The 22,979-nt window shown below is 41.9% G+C and overlaps 1 protein-coding gene across 1 annotated transcript in view; it reads left to right on the forward strand.

The window, feature by feature from the left end:
• The window catches only part of col4a2 (collagen, type IV, alpha 2), a 133,083-nt gene that overhangs the window by 88,749 nt on the left and 21,355 nt on the right, over positions 1-22,979 (forward strand). Inside the window, exons 22-33 of the mRNA XM_081369536.1 lie at positions 148-296; positions 399-471; positions 8,777-8,883; positions 9,065-9,248; positions 10,962-11,000; positions 17,256-17,330; positions 17,445-17,543; positions 17,661-17,882; positions 18,913-19,074; positions 19,549-19,719; positions 19,884-20,027; positions 20,511-20,642. Coding sequence (XP_081225662.1) covers positions 148-296; positions 399-471; positions 8,777-8,883; positions 9,065-9,248; positions 10,962-11,000; positions 17,256-17,330; positions 17,445-17,543; positions 17,661-17,882; positions 18,913-19,074; positions 19,549-19,719; positions 19,884-20,027; positions 20,511-20,642 — 1,557 coding nt within the window. The remainder of the gene's footprint in view (positions 1-147; positions 297-398; positions 472-8,776; positions 8,884-9,064; positions 9,249-10,961; positions 11,001-17,255; positions 17,331-17,444; positions 17,544-17,660; positions 17,883-18,912; positions 19,075-19,548; positions 19,720-19,883; positions 20,028-20,510; positions 20,643-22,979) is intronic.

Consider the following 22,979-nt stretch of genomic DNA (forward strand, 5'->3'; position numbering starts at 1 on the left):
ACATGGAATTGTGGGAATGTTGTTTTTTTTTTTTTTTTGAGCAGGAACATAAATTATTCTATCTTCTCTACGAACATAGAAGGTGTTTGATATTTGTCAGTCTTTGCTAATCCTGTTAAATTGGTTATGTTTTTATCATTTGATCAGGTGACCATGGTCTGTGTGAATGCAGTGTAAAATCCCAGCCTGGCCTTATGGGCCCTTCTGGTGATGCTGGGGACCCTGGAATGGCAGGGGAGTGGGGTCAGAAGGGTGATCAGGGAGACGCAGGACCCAAAGGTGTTGATGGTGTACTTGTAAGTAGACATACACCATGCCTTGATGTCATGCCTTTTTAAGGTCAAAAGGTATATGAAATATTTACATTAGCCAATTAAATCGATTTTTGCGATTTACAGGGTCATCATGGTGCTAGAGGATTATCTGGACCCAAAGGCAGAAAAGGAGAGATGAGAGAAGCTAAACAGAAAGGTGCAATAGTCATCTGTTATATGTTCAGGAAACAAACAGAAAAGTATATTGTCGCTGTCAGACAGGAACCTCCATATTTCTGTATTTCATCACTTTTATTAAAGAAAATTCATAGATCATTACTATTGGTCACCCTTTACTTCTGTATGTGGGTTTTGCAAGTATTTAACAAAAGAAAAGTATTAAAAAGAGCTTTTGGCTAAACCTCATAACTCCATTGGCTCCTAAAACTGAAAAACCTCATACCTCCACCCCGCCTCAATCTTGAATGAAGTGTCACACATGTTTAGACTGTCTCTGCTTGTTTGCAATGCAGGGGTAAATAATGAACTGCTTCTTTAAATAAGTACAAGTAAAGTTTCTTTACTCAAGAAACATAATATATAAAGGCTAAAGTTTTTTGTATTTTTGTAGCGGTGTCTTAGTGTCTTAGTCTAGCATTTGTCGCCAAGTCATAGCTAATACTGTCTTAAATAGCCTGTGCATGGCACTTCATCTTTTATAAGATGAGATTTTGACCAAAAGATAGAACGAGATGCTGTGTCATGATGTTGACGCAATTAGAATGCTTTCAGTGTGACCCAGTGTCTGAGTCATATGTAGGACATGCCAAGGCATTGGCCTGGGACAAAAAGTCAGGTGACAAAATGTTAGCTTAATCATTTCTATAACACCTGCAGGAGATTGTCACCAGATTTACTTGTCTGAAGAAATCGCTTAGGTGTACTTGAAGTATGGCATCATGTGTATTTTGACGTCACGTCATGGTTTTCACGTAATGGCAACAACAACACCTATGCCACCATACTGAGAGGATGCCTGCATACAGGTTATGGAAGTTTGCAAAAGCACTATAGTACAGGAAGGCCTCATCCTGAGAGGACCTGACATCCTGGGGTTGACTCCACATCCACACTATAAAACCTGGAGAATGCGCGTGTGTCTACCCCAGCACGAACATTGCACGCCTCTCTTGCTAACACCTTAGAAGCAGCAAAACTGGGTAGAATGGGTCCTGACTCCTAGAGGCGAAGCGACCCCGTTCGCCTCATAGGCCTAGGGTGTGGTATCAACTTGATGAACTTCAATAACATAATCGATTAACATCAACTTCAATAAGCAAAGCTACCTTGAGAGTCAGAAGCTTCACTGAGTCTGACTTCAAGGGTTCGAAGGGAGCATTTGACAACCCTTCCAATACAATAGAGAGATCCCATGAGGGAACCTGTGGGCTGCAGCCAGGCCTCAGCCGTCTAGCATCTCGCAAGAAAACGGACACCAGGACATGCTTCCCCACTGAAGCTCCTTCAATCTGGTTGTGGCAAGCTGAAGTAGCGGCCACATAAACCTTAAGGGTAGTGGGGGTCAGTCCAACTGGGAGATACTCTTGAAGAAACTCCAGTACTGAATCAACTCCAGTATTGAATCAACTGGGCAGTCGGCTGGGTTAAGATGGCATTGTTCGCACCATGGTGAGAAAAGAGGCCATTTAAGACTATACAGCTTTCTAGTAGAAGGAGCTCTAGCTTTTAGGATGGTATTAATAACATCGGTTGAGAGACCAGAATCTATGAACTGGTAAATTTTTTTTTTTACAATTTTACATAGTGTACAAATTTAAGAATACAAAGAAAACCAAACAATACAACCATAACAAAACAAAACAAAACAAAAAACCAAGGAGGGTTGGACTAACATAAACAAGACTTTATCCTAGATGAATTATTACAGTGAGAACAATAATTATACACTATTCAGTCTTGAGGAAATCTACGAAGGGCTGCCATATAGTTTGAAATTGGCGATGAGATTGGGACTCGAAGGAGCGTATCCTCTCCAGTTGTATGACATGAAACAATTCACATAACCAAGCTTTGAACGATGGAGAGTCTGAAGATTTCGGGTTTAAAAGTATTGTTTTTTTCGCAAGAGTCATGCCCATCAATAGAGGTCGTTGCTGCGATCTTGGAAGAGTATTCAATGTCTCAGAGGATCCAAGAATTGCAAGACTATGGTCTGGCTTAACCTCCTTTTGAAAGACTTCAAAAAAATCAAATATATCAGTCCAAAAATGTGTGACAGTTTGTGACAAAACCAAAACATGTGGGACAAAGAACCCTCCTCTATTTTACATCTGTCGCAAACTGGAGAAATAGAATTGTATATTTTACTCAACTTCGTTTTGGAATAATACAATCTGTGCACCACTTTAAACTGAATCAACCTGTGTCTCACATTTATTGAGCAATCTTGAATCTTTTTGAGACTGTCATTCCAGGTTTCATCGGACACTTCTTCATCAAAATCCTTAGCCCAGGCTTCTTTTATATGATTGGTGTTCACAGGCAGTTGGAAAGAATTAACACAGCGTGAAACCAGATGTCTAGAGCTTGGATTTACTAAAAAAGTGTGCTCAAATGTGTTAAACTCTGGTTTGTCAATAAATTGTGGAATAACCGTTTGAACAAAATGTCTCACTTATAGATATCGAAAAAAGTCTGACCTTGGAAGATTAAATGCAGATTGCAATTGGCTAAAAGATGGAAATTTACCATCTATATAAAGGTCTCCAATAGACATCAGACCTTTACTTTTCCATTCAATAAAACCTCGGTCTAGCTGAGAGGGTCTAAACATGTGATTGTTAGCGATGGGCGTGAGGATCGAGACGTCAGGTGATTTAAGATGTTTCCTTATTTGATTTAATATTTGTATTGAATTTTTAACTATTATATTAGTACCAATTATTTTTGTTGAGGGAGAGACTTTTGAGAAAAGTAAAAGTGGGAGACAAGATGTTGTTAGAGAAAATGTCTCTATCCTAAGCCATAGAGGATCAGCCACAGAGAAAGTTTCACTAGGAATACCCCTCTGCCAATATGATAGAGCCCTGGCATTTGCTGCCCAATAGTAATATTTAAACACTGGGAGCCCTAGGCCTCCCATCTGAGTGGGTTTCTGTAAGCGCGCTTTTGCAATTCGGGGAGTCTTGTAAGCCCAAATAAACGGTAGGATAACTGAATCCAAAAGCTTGAAAAAAGATACAGGTATGTAAATAGGCAAATTTTGAAAAAGGTAGAGGAACCGTGGTAAAGTGACCATTTTAATTGCATTAATTTTGCCTATCATAGATAGCGGAAGGAGCCTCCATCGCTCTATATTATCTTTTAATTTGTCCATCTTAGCCAAAAAGTTTAATTCAAATATTTGCTTGGGGTTCTTTGGTACCACAATGCCAAGATACTGTAGGTAAAGTGGTCTTCGACTGTTTTGAAAGGCGAGGGACCAACCTGGTTGGAATTTGTGTGTCTAGCAAGTGACATAAATTCACTTTTGGACCAGTTAATAGTATACCCGGAGATTTTACCAAAAGCATTAATATAATCAAGCAAATAGGGAACTGATTTGGCTGGATCAGAAAGATATATTAATAGATCATCAGCATATAAACTAACTAAAGCTTCATCCTTTCCCATCTTTATTCCATGTATATGTGGGTGACTTCTAATCCCTACTGCTAGAGGTTCCAACGCAATATCAAAAAGAAGAGGGGAAAGAGGATCTCCTTGCCTAACTCCTCGATGCAACTCAAAAGGGTTAGATTTGTTAGAGTTTGTAAGAATGGATGAACGAGGACATAAATATAGAATTTTTACCCACTTGATAAAACGACTCCCTAACCCAAAGTGTTCCAGCGCTTTTAGCATAAATGGCCACTCTATTTGATCAAACGCTTTTTGGGCATCTAGTGAGATGATTGCTCCTGAGGCTTCCTTACCTTCCTTATAAAGAAAATTAAGAAGGAGACGAACATTGCAAAAGGAGAAACGACCTGGTATAAACCCAGTTTGGTCTGGGTGTATTATTGTTGAAATATGCTTTCCAAGTCTGTTTGCTAACACTTTTGTTATCACCTTCTGATCAAAGTTGAGAAGCGATATAGGTCTATAATTGGCTGGGTCCGTGTCGTCTTTTCCTTTCTTTAACAGAACACAAATATTGGCCTCATATAATGAATTGGGGAGTCTGCCATTTTCATATGAGTCGTTGATCATTGAAGAGAAGGCTTTATAAAATTCACATCCAAAGCCGCCTGGACCCGGTGCTTTGCCCGACGGAAAAGACTTGATGGCCTCTAAGATGTCCGCTTCAGAAAATGTGCATTCTAGATCTTCTTTTGCAATTTTATCTAACTGGGGAAGATTAAGACTATCAAAAAAAGATTCATAATTCTCTTGACTGACGTTGCATTTTGAGGAATAAAGATCAGAGTAAAAATCCCTAAAGGATTCATTAATTTCTTCTGGATTGGTTACAATCTCAGCTGTGTTTGACTTGATTTGATGAATTGTTTGCTTTGCTTGCTCACCCCTTAACTGTCTCGCTAATAAAGTTTCTGGTTTATCGCCTAATTCAAAGTGTTTTTGTTTGAGTTTAAGTAAGAGATTCTCAATTCTTTTGCTCAAGATCGAATTATATTCATATTTTAAATTCAGTATCTTATTATAATCTTGTTGTAATCCGGAGATTCTATATGCCTGTTCTAATGTTGTGAGTAAATTTTCAATTATCAAAAGCCTGCTATTGCTATTTCTCTTACTAGCAGTTTCAAAAGCAATAATATGACCCCTTATGACTGCCTTAAGAGTATTCCATAAAATTGTATCACTTGGCCATTGTCATTATTCATAAAGAAATCATCTAGTTTAGCGTTAATGTAGTTTTCAAAAGCTGGGTCTTTAAGTAGGGAAGGGTTGAATCGCCAATAATAACGTTGTCGTGGCAGGATTTTATTAATCTGAAGTGTGATGGGGCTATGGTCTGATATATGCATGTTATGGTACCGTGTACCAGTTATTCTGTGTATCAGTTCAGAAGTAACCAAAAAACGGTCAATCCTAGAATAAGATTTTTGAACATGCGAGTAAAATGAGTATTCTCTTTCTGTTGGGTGATGCAACCAACAAATATCTACCATGTTCCTTTCCTCAATCAATCTATTGAGGATCTATACTGAGGTTATACTAGGAGGTGGCTTTGAGGATGATCAATCTATAAATGGATCTAAATAACAATTGAAATCACCGCCGATAATGACATTTACACACCCAGATGGTATTAAATCAAAAATCTTTTTAAAAAATTGAGGATCGTCAATATTAGGACCATATATATTTAACATTGTGATGTGCAAAGAACTAAGTTGTCCTGAAATCATGACATATCTGCCATGAGAGTCAGTAGTCATCGAATCAAGCTGAAATGAAATACCCTTACGAAGTAAAATTGCTACCCCCCTGGCCTTACTGCTGAAAGAAGCCTGATATACCTGGGATATCCAATTCGCCCTAAGTTTATGTTCTTGTCCCACAGCTATATGCGTTTCCTGTAGAAATAAGATGTCTGCTTTCAAGGACTTGTGATAGGTAAACACTTTACCTCTTTTAATGGGGTGGCCAAGCCCTTTAACATTCCAAGATGCCAAAGTTAAGGTAGGATTTCCTCTATTAGTTTTATCGTTCCCTTTCATTTAACTTTTGTAACACAAAGTAAAACCACAATAACATTCCACCTCCCCCCCAAAAACAAACAAACAAACAAACAAAAAAAAAATAGCTTAAGCCTCGAACTTTTTTCAGAGAGAGGATACGAGTTTCATGATCACTGGCCTGCTCCTCTATCATCTCGACTCCCTCTTAACTCTCGTTGCGCCATTTGTATGGTTTGAAGAGTCGCTTCTAGTTTATCGAATCTCTCATCAAAGGCACTGATGATCTTTTCCGAAATCTTCTCCATCATCCGTGACATGTCTTTTTCTTCCAGCGCGAGGCCAGCCGTTGGGTCAGCCATTGCCATGTTGTCAGGAGCATCAGGCTGCGGCTGAGAGGGTTTAATGCCCTGGGGCTGCTTTTTTGACGGCATCGACAAAGCTTAAGGTTAAAGTGTAGCGCTATGGTATGTCAAGCTAGACTTTTAGCCCATTTAAAAGTAGTTTAGAGACGTTTAGATTACAATTTTATCGACTTGGCTGTGGAGAAGATGGCAAACACGTCTACCTCCTACGTTGCTCCATAGCGCCCCCTCCACTGGTACTCTTTTAGGGGCCAGAACCACAGTTTTTAGATCTCCGGTCAGGGGGTAAAGAATGTCCCCCAAGCCAGAGACAGAAGGTCCCCCCTGGTCGGAATCTCCCATGGAGAACCTTCAAGGAGAGATCAGGCCAGACAGAACAGGGTTACCAAAATTAACCAGAACCCCTCTTGACAGACCCTCACCAGAACTCCCTGTCACGTCTGTGACATGGCATCCAGCCTCAAAGGAGCTGGAGGATGGAGAGAAAACCAAAGGGGACGGTGCGTTGACTCCTTGGAGGCAAACAAGTCCACTTCCGCCCTGCCAAACTTTTGCCATATGGACTCCACTATTTGAAAGTGAAGTCGCCAATCCCCGTGCCTCAGCCTTTGCCTTTGATAGGATGTCTGCTTCCATACTGAGGTGTCCCGGGATGTAAACTGCCCTCAGGGAGAGCAGTTTGCCTTCCACCCAGAGCAAACTAAATTCTTGATGTGAGCGAGAATGACACCTTGATGTCGAACCGCCATCTCCTGCGACTTGGCTCAAATTTAGTACATGGATCCCCTGGAGTCGCAGTGGAGCCAGGGCTGCATCCATGCACTTGGTAAAGGTTTGAGGAGAGAAGGCTATGCCAAACGGAAGAACCCAATATTGGTACGCTTCCCCCTGCCCCCCAAAAGCAAACCTCTTGTGAATGGGTAACATTTCTATGTGAAAATATGCGTCCTTCAGATCTATCGTGACAAACCAATCCTCGGATTGGATGTGAGGTACAATAAGTTTTAACGTCAACAGATTGAAAGACCAGTTTGCTGGATCCGGTGAGGGATGAACTGCTGGAAGGCCTCGGATTTCTTTGCCACCTAAAACCCGCGGATGACTGTACTGACAGTGCCGCCAAACAAGCCAGATGGCGAGATCGGGACGCCCAGCAACAAAGCTCTTTCTTTATTCGATATCCCCAACAGGTTGAGCCACAGATGCCTCTCCGTAGCCACCAAACCAGCCATAGAACAGTCGATAGCACGGGCCATCTGCTTAGTGGCGGAGAGACAGATCTGTGGCCTTGTGGAGCTCTTTAACCACTTCGGGGCTAAGGTCCTCGCCAGTTTCAAGTTTTCTGAGCAGGTCAGCCTGGTAGGCCTGTAACACCGACATGGTGTGCTGGGACCCACCAGCCTGACCTGTCACCTCATAAGCTTTGCCCACTAAGAAAGACGTTAGACTGCATGGCTTTGAGGGTCTCTTCTACCCAAAGCATCAACTTGTTACCCATGCTCAGTAAACCCAATGATAGTTGAATAATCTGACGTCATTGAGTTATGAACACGGGCAGAATAAGGGGCTTTCCATGACTTCAAGATCACATCATGAAGATCAGGAAAAAGGGGAGGTTCATTTTGGGTGGCTGGGCCCGACTGCTAGTAAAGAAGTGCTTGTCCTGTTTACTACGCGCCGCTTCCCTCTTCTAATTGGGCCACTCGATATTTAATGTAGCCACCGCATGAGTGACGACATCTAGCAGTTACTCACAAGTCTTAGAGGAAGATGTAGACTGCCTGCCAGTCGCACTCACTCCCTCGAGAGCTGATCAAGCAATCTTCTGCTCTGAGACCGAGAAAACACAACTCATGTCTGTCGTCCCCAGGAATAGCACGATTTCTTTCCTTTTTTTCACTCCTGTTCTAGACAAACAGACAGATTGCACACACAGTGACAGACAAAGTGGCTTCTGAAGACAAGAAGCTGGTGACACTCTTGTGCAGGTGTTAATTGTAGAATTGATTAAGCACGCCATTGCATCACCTGCCATCATCACAGGCCAATGGCTTGGCGTGTACTACACGTGACTCAGACACCGGTTTACAGGCATTCCCATTGCATCAACACCATGGTGTGATGTCTATATTCCCTTGAAAGAGAGCCTAAAATGATGCACTGCAGTTAGTGCCTTAGTTGCAGCCGGTCTAATGATTGACAAAACGCATATATCTGACATAAGCTGGTCAAAAACCTTGTAGCTCCATTTGAGCTTGCTTTTGGTAAAATATTAATAACACAATGACACATGAAAGTGTCTGATCATATATAAAGCCACAATATCAACTTTGACAACACAGTGTTTAATTATTAAAAAAATAAAAAAAAATCTGAAAAGTAGCGGTTTGGTTTCCACCTGAAAGCAACGATGTGCAAATTTTTATATTTTGTCTGCACTTGTGAAATGCAGGATTACCTGGTGACCCAGGGGACCCAGGTGCTATTGGTTTCCCAGGAGTGCAGGGAAGGCCTGGAAGAGATGGAAAAGATGGTGAACCAGGTCTAAGTGGATCTCCTGTGAGTCTTGCATTTCAAAACACTTCAAAACAACACTAATGAGAAGACAGTGACTGTATTGATGTGCACTGTGCATTGTGTAGTGACTTCTGTGATATTGATCAAGGAAAGTTTTAACTCTGATGCCAGTCTTAACCAAAGTATATCATTTAGATGCATCTGTATGCTTGTTTTCCTTCAGGGAGAGGGTCCTGTAGGTGAGCCTGGAGAGAAGGGATACCCAGGTGCTCCAGGTCTTCCAGGTCCAAAAGGCCCAACAGGACAACCTGGCCAAGTTCTTGGAGCAACTAAAGGTGTAAAGGGCCTTCCTGGAGATAACGGACAAATTGGTGTTGCTGGAGTAAATGGTTTTCGTGGTGCTCCAGGTGTGTACCAGTGTTATTTGTGTATCATCAATAAACAGTATTATTATAGTTTTTGTTCATATTTTGAATTAGGTTTTATGTTTTATCTTTTCTGTTTTCACTTTTTTCACAATTTTTGTAATTTTAAAGAATTGCTCATTTTGTTGTTTGTTACTGTCATTTTATTAAATTCTAAACAGTGTTTATTAATTTTATTGATTCATTTTTGTTTATTTAGTTTTAGTTAAACTAAACACAAAAATATAAATGTTGCCTTTTTAATATTTTGGTAACTCTTTACCAACTCTAGAAATATGAGATAATGTGCTTGTTAATGTTAACTAATGAACTTATTAAACATTACATAATGATTAAGAGATCATTATTTAATGTAAATTGAAATGCTCACAAATGTTATTAAACTTTCAGTTAATATGATATTGCACTTTTTAAAAATCTACAAATGATTTTGACAGATTGATTAAATGATTTGCATTTATTATTTGAAAGCTTAATTGATAAATCATTAACATACATTATATAATGCTTAACGGATTATTAGTTAATATATATTCAAATAGCTATGAGACCTAATGCTAAATATGCTAATTGTCAATCATCTTTGATGATAGTGGTCTTGACAGAACTGTGGTTATGATGAGTTACTGAATAATATATTAATATGAATAGTGTGTGATGTGCTTAAAATGACTAATTAAACTATTTTTTCACAACATTTGTGAATGTAAAAAAAAATTGAATTAGGTAATATATGAATTGAAGTTTAATGGGATTTGTTAGCTTTTTTTATTTAATACTGAACTGTTAATCATTATGTAATCTTTAATACGTTTATTTAAACATTAACAAGCTATTGACCCCTGTACACTGTTGACCACTTGACCAACCCTTAAACCTACCCATACCACCAAACCTGTCCCTAACATTACCCATATCACACCTTAATAGTAGTAAAAGTGTTTTGCAATAGAACATGAATACAATAAGTACATTGTGCCTGACAATTTGGTTTGTTTGTTTGTTTATTTATTTTACTTAAGTACATAATAGTTAAAGACACCTAATATAAAGTGTAACCAGTTATACTGGTAACACTTTATTTTGACAGTCCCTTTTGAACATTCTGCTGACTATAAGCAACTATGCAACTACATGTCAACTAACTTATTAGATTATTAGTAGACTGTCTGCTTAACAGATCATTATTTAATGTGCATTAAAATGCTTGGAAATGTCATTAAACTTCAGTTCATTTATAACCTAGTTCACTTTTTATTTTAATTTTACAAAAGTACAAATGCAAAAAGCTGTTTGGTAGCTATGAATGATCCAAATTGAACAATATAAGAATGAACATTTCATTTTGATGGTCCCTTTAACACATTCTGTTGACTATAAGTAACGTTGCACCTACATGTCTACTAACTCTCATTAGGGTTAGATTAAGTTGACATGTAGTTGCAAAGTTACTTATAGTCAGTAAAATGTCTGTTGGAGGACCATCACAATAAAGTGTTAGAAGTTATTATAAAGTAAATATATATATGAGCAGGTGTGAAAATTCTCTAAGACCACTAGAAAATTGTAATTTCTGTGTTTTGCTTTTTGTATTGAATATTTTTCTTTTTTTCTAGTGAGATTAGCAAATCCACAGAATGTTATACTCTTCTTCTTAGTCTTTGTATTCATGTCTATTTTACATGTGTCTTACAGGAGACTGTAGCTCAAGAGAAGATCAATGGAATATCGAAGGTAGCTGGATCAAATCTACAACAAGATCTTTAAAGATAACTGTAAAGATAACTATGACGTTAACTGTTGTTGTCCGCACCAATGGATAATAACAATAGGTTACTGTCGTAACCCCGGTTCTCTGAAACATCGAGTGGATAGATCCACCTATGGGAAGGGCATCCTGTACCTGACCTCTGCAGAAGCATCCAATTGCACCAAGTCTGGCTAACAGACAGAAGCGCGCAGCCAATGCCAGGTAAGGCCACACCCCCTTACCTAAGGCATATAGCTGTCAGGCGCGCTCCTCCCCCTCAGTAAGTATATTCGCTTCTCGTGCGGCAAGCAGGGCAAAGCTGGTGGATCTCTCCACTCGATGTTTCAGAGAACCGGGGTTACAACAGTAACCTATTGTTCTCTTTCATCATCTCGTTTCGAGATCCACCTATGGGAGAGACATGGACAGCTCCCCGATTGCCCAATACACTCACAGTGAGGTTCTGAAGGCCAGAGAAGGACGGTCACCTCAGAGAGGCGGTGCCTGACACGTCCCACAAACATGACCCTGCAAGGGTGACGCCATGCTAAACTGCTGTGGGCAAGCAGGGCATGAAACATGCATGAGACACATACATGATAATAGCCCCCGCACCACCAGTGCACATAGCTAAACCCAAGAAGGAATGCAAATGCTTGGTGACAGGAATGAACATGGCCAGCTGGCCCATTCACTCCTCGATGGTTAACCCAACGGGGCTGTGGGAAAGGGCTAAGAGGACCCTACCCCTAGGGCCGAGTGTGCCACCGAGGTTCTGGTGACATCCAACCGGTAGTAATGCTCAAAGGTATGAGGAGAGGCCCAGCTGGCCGCGGAGCAGATGTCCTGCAGTGGCACTCCCCTAAACAAAGCCCAAGAGGTGGCTAAGCCCCTTGTGGAATGAGCTCTGATGCCCCCTGGGGGCTGCACTCCCTTTGCTTCATAAGCCATAGTATAGCGTCCACAAGCCAATGTGAGAGGCATTGCTTTGAAATGGGAATCCCCTTGTGCGGGGGAGCCCTTGAAACAAAGAGCTGGTCGCTCTTGCGGAAAGCACTGGTCATATATGCTTGCAGAGCACGGACAGGACACAGAGCATTCAGCCCCTGATCCTCCGGGGAGGCAAATGGTGGAGAGTGAAAAGCGGATAGCTCCCAAACCTCCGAAGTGAACGCAGGGAAGCATTTCGGCATGAAGGCCAGGTTAGGCTTAAGGGAAACCTTATCTCCATTTAGGGAGAATTTGGCGCACGAGGGGTGAACTGAGAGTGCATGTTGCTCACTGACCCATTTAGCAGATGCCAAGGCCGAGAGCAAAGCTGTCTTGAGGGACAGCAGCTTAAGTGAAATTCTCCCCTGAGGCTCAAAAGGATACAGAGACCGCGCTTCGAGGCACCATGGAGAGGTCCCACTCTGGAACAGATCTCCTGATGACCGACAAAGAGCGGCTTGCACACTTCATAAATCTGCGGATTGGAGGGTGCTGCCTGGCGGTGGAGCCCTCAAAACCCACATGACAGGCTGAAATCGCAGCCAGGTAGACCTTAATGGTGGAAAAGGACCTGCCTCTTTCAAAGAGGTCTTGCAGGAAACACAAAATATCAGGCACCGAGCACTGATAAGATGTGAGACCACACCCATCACACCACCCTTCGAACACTTGCCACTTACAGCCATATAGGGATCGCGTGGAAACGGCCCTGGCATTCTGAGTAGTGGCGATTACACGCGGCGGGAGCCCCAGTGCATTTAGGTTCGTCCTCTCACGGGCCAGGCCCAGAGAGCCACCCTGTCCAGGTGGGGGTGGTAAATCTCCCCGTTGGCTTGGGACAGTATGTCTGTGCGAGGGGGGAGGCGCCATGGCTCGGCGTATAACAGAGGGATTATCTCTGCCAGCCACTGGGCTTTGGGCCACCTGGGTGCTATCAGAATGAGAGACAGGCCGTGCTCTCTCACCCTGGCCAGTGTGAAATTATCAGGCACAGGGGAGGAAAAGCATACAGCAGCACTTTGGGCCATGGGTGGGCCAGTGCTTCTGCCCCGAGGGGCGCGTCCACGTCCTTTAGCGAGAAGAACATAGGACAATGGTGGTTTTCGCGCGAGGCGAAAAGATCTACGGCTGCCTGTCCGAATCTCATCCATAACATCTCCACTATCTGCGGGTGAAGACGCCAATCCCCGTAAATTGGGTTTCCCCTCGATAGCAGATCCGCGCCTTTGTTCAGAATGCCAGTCTATTCAGTCTATTCTGCTCCACACCAAAAGCCTGTAAGCTAGAGCACGGAGTTTCGACGAGCGCATGCCGCCCTGACGGTTGATATAAGCCACTGCCGTGGTATTATCGCACCGTACTAGAACGGGATGTCCCTGCAGGCGAGGCAGAAAATGATTCAGAGCTTTCCAAATGGTAAAAGCTCTAAACAGTTAATGTGCGATGAACGTAGTCTGCTCAGCCACAGACCGTTCACCGTTCTGCCTTCCTGGGTGGTTCCCCAGCCTGTTAAGGATGCATCTGTTGTCAAAACTTTCCGCATCGTAACAGTCCTGAGGGGGGTTCCCCGTGCGTAAAAGTTCTCGCTCTCCCAATGGCACAGGGCCGCCGAGCAGGCACGCTTCACCGTTGCCGAGCGGCAGAGATCGCGAATCGGGCTGAAATGTAGTGACAAAACCCATTTCGTGAACGCTCTCATTCTCAGGAGACCCAACGGCACAACTTGGATAGATGAAGTCATGAGACACTGCAGCCTGAGGCATGTGCGATATTTTACTCTCGCCCCTTCACTGAACTGAGACAGGCAGTCCATCAGCGAGCGTTTTTGAGAGAGACGCGCTCGCATGGAGACTGAGTTCAATTCCAAGCCCAGGAAAATGACATTCTGACTGGGAGTCAGATTGTTTTTGCTCGCATTCACCTTGAACCCGAGGGATGTGATGTACGCGAGCACCCGGCTTCTCCTTCGATTTGGCTATGATGAGGCAATCGTCTATGTAAGTCAGAATTCTCAGCCCTGATAGTCTCAGGGGCGCCACTCCCGCCTCCGCACACAGACAAAAAGTTCAGGGACTCAAATTGTGCCCGAACGGAAGAACTGTGAATTCGTAACAAATGCCTTGGTAGGCGAAACGAAGATATTTCCTGTGTGGAGGGTAGATGCTTATGTGAAAGAAAGCATCTTTCAGATCGACTGATGTGAACCAGTCATTCTGCTTTATGGCACGGGGAGAGAGCCTTGTGTCACATTCTGAAATTGTATTTCCTCAAATGTTTGTTCAAAACTCGAAGGTCCAATATAGGGCGGGGGGCGCCACGCCTTTTGGAACATGAAAATACCAGGAATAAAAACCATGGTTTATCAGATTGGGTGGCACCATCTGAATCGCTCCCTTGTTTAGGAGGGAGGAAATTTCCTCTTTCAGAATGTGTGAGGCATTTTCTTCTGTGTGAGAAGAGAGAACGCCGTTGAATTGCGGAGGTTTTATTGCAAACTGCAGCCTATAACCCTGGGTTACGGTACGCAAAACCCACTCGGGTGCTGAAACGGCTTGCCAAGCCGCTTCGTGACTCGCGAGCGCGAGTCTGTATGGGCCCAGCTGGTTCATTTGTGATGCAAAGGCGCCATCTAGTGGGCACATCTCCTGAACACATGAACTGGGCAGTCTCAAGTGCAGGCAGAAAAATAATATCCGCGGAGAGAGATACTCTCTCTGTAATGGATTTATTTAATTTGTTTGTTTAAAAGTGTTATTTAGTTATGTGTGTGTTTTGTGTTGGGGAACACAGGGGCCGAAGCCTTCCACACACAACGTCCACTAAAAACACATGGGCTGGGCAGCCGCAACTGAGCTGTGTGAGCCCAGCTGGTTGATTTGTGAGGCCAAGGCGCCCTCTTGTGGACAGACTCAGGGCGACATGCATGGGATCAGAGAGATTTGCTCTCTATGTTGGCAGATATAAAAATCTGCACAAATTAATTTGATTCGTTTGTTAAATGTGTTGTTTAGTAATGTGTGTGTTTTGTGTTGGGAAACACTGGGGCCGAAGCCTTTAATAACTGGATGAGGGGAACCAATTGTGTGCGGTGTGGTAACACTGCTTATGTACTTTTCCTCACGACAGCCCCCCTGTAACTTGGGGGGTGGGGGGGGACACACACACAACGTCCACTAAACACACGGGCTGGGCAGCCACGAGACGGGATTAACCGACCGTCCGCGGGAGACCCTGTGTCTTTTGGACAGGGGTTCCGGGACGGGGAGAGAATCCGGAGGGCTCGTGGCCCGTGAACGCGGGCTCGATACTCCCAACGGTCGAACAACAGGCAGGCTGCTTGCGTTCGGGGCCACCTTCCTTGGAAGGCATAAATTGAAAGCCTCAACCCGTAATCATAACACATCAAGGCCTGTAAGACCGTGTTAACAGTCTAGCGGGACGCTCCAGCCGTGCTTATGAGCTTCGCGAACGCTGGAAAAAACGTTTTTTAAGAGTTCTTTCCTCAGACTGGGCGGTGGTCCCAGCGCTTACCCGTCGTAAATATTCCTATCATGGTCGGTGGCGCTCTATGGAGCTGGCCACACAATGTTGAGACGAACGGCCGCTCGCTCACAAACTTCCAGGAGGATGGACTGAAGCAAAGCCGCGTAAGCGCTAGCCTAGGGAACGCTAAAAGGACCAAGTCATCCCTGTCACCGGAACCGGCCGGTTCGTCAACGAAAGTTCGGTTTTCCTGCGAAGATGTCCTCTTCAGGGAATGCGGATTGGGCTGATGTCAGCTCAAATATTTTAGAGAGGTGGCGCTCCGGGAGTCCTCCGGTAGCTACATGGGCAGCAATTACAATGACCGCAAATCTCTGGGTTCTCCAAAGCTTCTTGAGCGTGTTAAGCCCAAGCAGACCGCGCAGAACGAGAGGGTCCTTAGCGGTGATGAGAGCACCACACGCAGCCAGGCAGGCTCGTCGTGATAGGCTGTTCTCCAGCGAAGCGGCGGTTTAGATGGTCACATAGCCATGGGTGGGACAGCGGTGAAGAACTCGGAAAAATCTGTGGTGGGCAGCCATGTAAGGAGGAGCAGGTGAAGGACAGTGAGAGCTCGGGCGGCTCCGGATGCAAAAAACACAGCGGATAGGCTGAAGAAACGACTGTCACTCACGTCTGGCGGAGGCTGATCTGGCGATATGTCCTCCTGAAGACTCGAAAGTGAGCAGCGTAACGTTAATCCAACCGAACTGTGTCAGTGCAGAGATCGCAAGAAGCGAATGTCAACTGAGGGGGAGGAGCGGGCCTGACAGCTATATGCCTTAGGTAAGGGGGTGTGGCCTTACCTGGCATTGGCAGCGCTTCTGTCTGTTAGCCAGACTTGGTGCAATTGGATGCTTCTGCAGAGGTCAGGTACAGGATGCCCTTCCCATAGGTGGATCTCGAAACGAGATGATGAAAGAGAACATTGTGTTTATTATAAGCGAGCACTGCAGTTGTCCTCTGCCACTTTAAACACTCAAACTTTTTAAAGACAGGTGAATTCTGATTTGCTGTCAATGTTTTTATCATTCATCAGCTGGAAACTGTTCTGAAAGTTATGTAAGGGTTAATGCCCGTTGAGGTGTCCATTGTCAGGTATTAATGGACGACGGCGAGGCGTGAACCTGTGCGTTGGACGGTTGCCTCCGCCGAAGTCCATTAATACCTGACAATGGACACCTCGAAGGGCATTAACCCGCTTATATCATGGTCACTTGCCAAATTACCATGGTCACTTGCCAAATAACAAATTTTTAAAACATTAGTTTATATTTTAATTAGTTTTACAATCGAAATCTAAAGTTTTTACAAACAATAACTTGGTTTCCATGGTTACGCCTGACGGTTTATTTAGCAATCGGAGATATTTATAGTCCGCTCAGCTCGTAGAACCCTTCAGTTTACTGCCTGTTGCTATGGTTACTCACAGGTGATGTAGCCAGCGCATTTATTTATTAATTTCGAACGGTAAACAGTCAGTTTCACCAGAACTCCTTTACTAGGTGTCCTCTATCACTTTTTAATGGACACCCTGCAGCCAATCAGAATCGAGTATTCACCCAGACCATGGTATAATCCAGTGATATGTAGTCCTTGGCATGAACGGGCCTTTGGTGCTTCACCACATTGCAGTCAATCCACCATCTATGATCACCAATAACCAACTGTTTATTTTTATAGTTTATATATACTGTATATATATAGACATGTTAATCTTGTTACAGTGGAGTGTATTGGAGATCCCGGGCCACCTGGAGAGCCCGGGCAGCCTGGACTCCCAGGGTTGGAAGGATTTCCTGGTAATTGGATGTATTATTGTAATATTTTCCACAGTAAAAAAATGTAATAAAAACTATTATTATAATAATTTTCTCTCTAGTTACGTTATGCCTGCCCATATATGTGTGTTTTAGGAGTACCAGGTCTCAAAGGCATGCCAGGTCTTTCTGGAGGACCCGGGGCTAAAGGAGAGCAAGGTGAACCAGGAAGAGGAGGCCCACCTGGGCCAAGGGGTGAGCATTGGGTGGCCTGTGTGTTATTGTACATTTTATTTAATCATTCTGTATACTTTAACCCCTGTCTGTCTATTAGGCCTTTTTAGCTCTGATTATTTGATTTTGACCACATAGGTTTTGTTGGACCTCGGGGCAATTTAGGATATTCTGGCACCAAAGGTGTGAAAGGAGCTCCAGGCATCTTTGGTGTACCAGGTTTGGATGGTGCTTCAGGGGAAAAGGGTGAACATGGTGAAGTTTTAGGAGCATCTACTGGAGCTCCTGGAGAACCAGGACTGCCAGGACAGAGGGGTGACACTGGCTTTCCAGGAGACCCAGGCCAAAAAGGATACCCAGGTGAGAACTTCATGTGTCTATGGCCCTTTTTACACCTGATAAGATGAGTTTTCAGTGAACCAATCACAGGTGGTCAGCCTAGATGCATTACTGTTTACACCTGGTATTTTTAACATGCGTTTTAAATGCATCTCCTGTGAGCAATTTTTGTTCAGATTTCATCAAGAGTTGACCCTTCTTTCTGTTTTTGTCACACTCTACATCACTGTCGCAGGAGCGCAGACTGCAACGCAAAAAATTTAATGAGTGAAGCCATTATGCTTACAAGCGAGGGCAAAAGGAAGCGAATGGAAAGGATGTGAATATTAACAGCAATTTTGATCATAATCCATGTATTATTGGCACAACATTGCGACATATGGTATTAACATGCGAAAGTTGGAAACATTTGTTTTGCGTTTTCGACTACCTCTGGAAGTGGTCAAAAGTGGACAAGCTCAAAAAGTTTTTGACCCCTTTTACACCTGTATTTAAAGTAATCCACTTGTGTTTGGATCAACGAAAACGTATCTTAAAACCAGGTGTCTGTCAAACCCATAATGGTTGACATAATGCTGATGGTTTATAGTCTTTTGACTTTTGACTCTTTTAAAAGCATTTTAAACTTTCAAGCAAACAAACTTTCCATTTCTAGTTTCTTCCTAGGGCTGCATATTAAAGTCATGTGCCAAACCCAAATAGTCTTAAAATGTTTTAGTGTCAATAAAACATGGTATCTATGTATGAAATGTATGATTTATTTCTATTATTATTATTATTATTTGATTAATGTTTTATTTTGTGGATAGAAAAATGTTGAATTTAAGATATGATTTCATGATTATCTGCACACATTTTACTTTTCTGTGATTGTGATCCTATGTAAAAACATTTATGCCACCTCTTGCATTTGTAAAAAGCATATTTTATGCCACTTCTAAAACTTCTCTGTCTCCAACCCTCAGAAGCTCAAAAGTGAAAGTCTGTCTATGATTAAGGTGGATCAGTTCTGTTGTTAATGACACTCACTAAAGGATGTGATGTCACACAGGTATGGAGGGAATGCCAGGTATGATCGGCCTCAAGGGTGAAGGTGGTCCTCCAGGTTTTCAAGGAGAGATAGGAAAACCTGGACCGCAAGGAACATTAGGCTTTCCTGGGCAGCCCGGTTACAAAGGACCTCCTGGACCATCAGGAAAAACCGGAGAACCAGGTAATTAAATTGATGGGAAAAACATCAGAAAATTCAGAAGGTATCTTCTTTTGTTGCCCTCATACCGGAAAAGAAAAGTAGAGAATTAACCCAGAACTACCAAATACCTTCAATAACAGGGGACTTGTTACATCTACCAAAGCTCACTCCTCATTTTTTAATGTTAGGGTCAGTTAAGCAAGCGTTTTTATCTAGTAATCATTCAGCAATACCGTACATGGAAACAGACTGGGAAATCAATGGCCAGTGTACTGGACTCTTATTGACTGATTTTCCTTTATTCTCTGCTCCAACTCTTGGTCTTTATCTCTTTAGATTCTTAATCAAATGGTCTTTAGGATCAGAAACATAAATTTAGTCAAGTATGTCCAAACCAATTGACTTGTAGTGTACATGTTTATTATACATTGGATTTGATTTTAGTGGAATGAAGCAAATCCTCTTTCTCCTAACAATGCTTAAACGTCTCTTTAGGTCCAAGTGGAGTAAGGGGAGACCAGGGAGATCCAGGCCCTTATGGACCCAGTGGAGTAAAGGGTGCCATTGGAGACCCTGGAAATGTTGGGGTACCAGGAAATATTGGGGCCCCAGGAGATCCAGGACAACCAGGGCCCTCTGGATTTACTGGTCATCAAGGGTTAAGAGGTCATTCGTCTTTTTGTTCTTGATTTAATGTTACTTAGAATTGGCAGATTTAAATATGTTTAGTTTGCAATAAGCAGATAGAAATAGTTTGATCATTGATGGTGCTTAAACCCAAAATGGCATTAATTGAATATTGCATTATTATTTTTTCATAAACAACAAAGGTCTCAAAGGTGGTCAGGGCATGACAGGTTTTCCTGGAAAGCTGGGTGAGCCAGGTTTGAAAGGACTTTCAGGAAAGAAAGGACAAATAGGATTTCAAGGACAACAAGGTCCAAAAGGACTTCCTGGCCCTCCAGGAGAAAAAGGTGAATCAAGAGCATGATTCTGTATGCATGTAAATGCACAATATGTAATATACATTCTACCATGGTCATATATTTGATTTATTATTTATTTTTCCCCACTTACAAGTATCCCTTATAAATGTAATAATTCCATAATTCCGTTTTTCATGGCCATTTCTTGGCTGTTCTTTTCAGTGTTTTTAAAATATTTTTTTAACTGCTCCATCTGTCAGCAACAGCCTATTTGCAAAATAATAGACTGATTATACAATATGTGCTTAAATGTGCTGCTCAAACCAAAGGTTAGACTAAAATGATTTGCAACCTGTATTTGGACTGTGGAGGAACTTTTGCATTAATTTCTCATTACATAACTTCTTTTTAAATGATGTATGTGTCATTGTAGTCTATATATTGTATTCTTGGTGGACTATTTAAGATTATATTGAAAATGAAATATGCATAATGTCTTGAGCATGTGGTGTGTATATGCTTTTTCTCAAGGTGACAGAGGGCTGGTGGGACCACCAGGTGAAAAGGCAATCATTAAAATGCTACCAAATATGAAAGCAGACATGAAGGGAGCAAAAGGTGACCATGGAAAAATGGGAGAACCTGGCTTCACTGGCCCCAGAGGTGACTACAATCATATTTATTTTCTACTCAAGGACACAAAGAGTAGCATACTTCATATGCAGGGTTTGGAATTTACTTTTTCACTCACCGGCCAATTTGGTATTTGAAAGAATTCAAAATATATACACAATATAAAGGCTGACAGAGCAGAGTTACCCGTTGAGCAATGCTGTATAAAACAACACTTAATTATTACCAATATAGCATAGGAAATAAAGAAAATATTCTCAATTTACACCTTTTACAATAATTACTTACTGACAATGCTTTCGAGGGCATGAACATTAAAGAAAACTGGAGCGGCAGTCACATGGAGCTTAAAGGTTGTATCAGTGATTTCAGGCCCAAAAATAAATGATCACATTCATCTAATCTTTCCTAACGATCCGCTAGCTGCCCACCCCATAAGCATGCCGTCAAAAAAACGCGTCTCTCTTGGCAGCCTAGGCTCCGAGATCTGCACACAAAAACAGTTGCTTTCACTACCACTCAAAACCAAAATAAATCGTGTTTCAACCAATCACAGACAGGGGTGGGTGTTGTGAGGTTTTCGCGTGCAGCCGTCATAGGCAGCCGTGCACGAGCGCAAAACCTCACAACACCCACCCCTGTCGGTAATTGGTTGGAACACTATTTATTTTGGTTTTGAGTGGTTGGTGTACCACTCAAAACCAGATTGTTTTTGTGTGCAGATCTCGGAGCCTAGGCTGCCTAGAGAGACGCGTTTTTTTGACGGCATGCTTATGGGGCGGGCAGCTAGCGGATCGTTAGGAAAGATTAGATGAATGTGATCATTTATTTTTGGGCCTGAAATCACTGATACAACCTTTAATGCTTGAGAGAGCTGAGCAAACTGAAACTAAAATGGCTACTCCCTTGATTAGTCTGGTAATTTAAGACTCAAAATTAGAGTCCCAAGTGTGAAACCTAAAACACTTAATCCAATGAACATAACACATAAAATTTGGATTTCATACATTAATTTCTTATTCAAACAAAATCCTGTCATCCAGCCATCTCATCCCTTCCTCTTTTATCCTCATCCTTTTCACCAAAAATGCATTTTAGGTGGACAGACAGATCAATACAGTACAAAGAAAATCAAAAAAAATGTAGGATGTTGGAAAATAACAATGTCTTTTCTGTTAACCAAATGCTTTTTAATCTTCGCTATTGCTTCAATGCAAATAAAGCACTCGCCGTTATTTGTTGCGTTACGTAGTGACGTGCATGTTAAAGTAAGCCAGATATGCGCAAAATCAGTGTATTTAATATATCATGATGACTCACGAGTTGAGTATTTGCTCCAAATCTGCCCAGATTTGGCTTACACGAGTAAGTGTGTAAATATAGTAACACGCCAAATTGGCTAGTGATTTGACAGCGTTACCCGCCACAGTTGATTTTTACCCGCATTTGGCAGGTTGGCGTTTATTAATTTCAAACCTGTTCATATGAATTTTAGAAGCTATGAGAGCTCTAAATGTCGAAATGTCTCATATTTTCCGTGTATTTAAAAGAAGCCTTATTTCTGCATACATTGGCCATGTTTACATGCACAGGTACATTACAATATTAACCCTTTTAATGCATTGAAAAAAACTGGATACACCTGTTGCATTTCCGAGTCCATTTGGTTTTCACCATGCTATTGCTATATTTATCCCCTTTATTAATTAAAATATGAAGAAATTCTTTGAAATTTAAAATGTTACAAGAACTACAGCAAAAACCAGTGTGATACGAAATAATATCTATTTTTATCAATATTTATAGAAGAAATGTAATTTGAATATATCATGTGAAATTTATAAGAAAATATAATATGAGAATTACTAGTATGGATTTTATTAAATTCCTTTGAACTTATAACTCATGACTGCTCAAAACAGTCCAAATTTATGAAATCTGCATATTCTTTTTCAACATCAATATTACTCTGAAATGTTTTCAAACAAAATATGTTCCATTTTACTTGCATAAGTGTTTACTTTCAGATGAAAAAAAGATGATAAACAATCTCCTTTTCATGCTGCAGTGCTTCATCAATAAGTCGCAGTAGGGTGAAATGTGGACTTCTCCCTTTTCAAACCCTCTTTCTCTTTTCAAATTTAGACTATTTGGTCTATGGACTTTTGATCTACAAACAGACATTATCATTTTACTTTAATTTCAGAATTATTGTTTGTGCATGCACATGCATGTTTATAAACAAAGTGAGAAAATAAGTGAAAAGGAAAACTAATTTGCATGATTGCAGGAAAAAGGTATGCATTTTACAGAAGTAATTTATATCTAAAGCTCTTTTTCACTGTCGGGGGAATATTTTGAAGAATG

Source organism: Scardinius erythrophthalmus (assembly GCF_964197995.2).
Source record: "Scardinius erythrophthalmus genome assembly, chromosome: 6".
Classification (NCBI taxonomy): Eukaryota; Metazoa; Chordata; class Actinopteri; order Cypriniformes; family Leuciscidae; genus Scardinius; species Scardinius erythrophthalmus.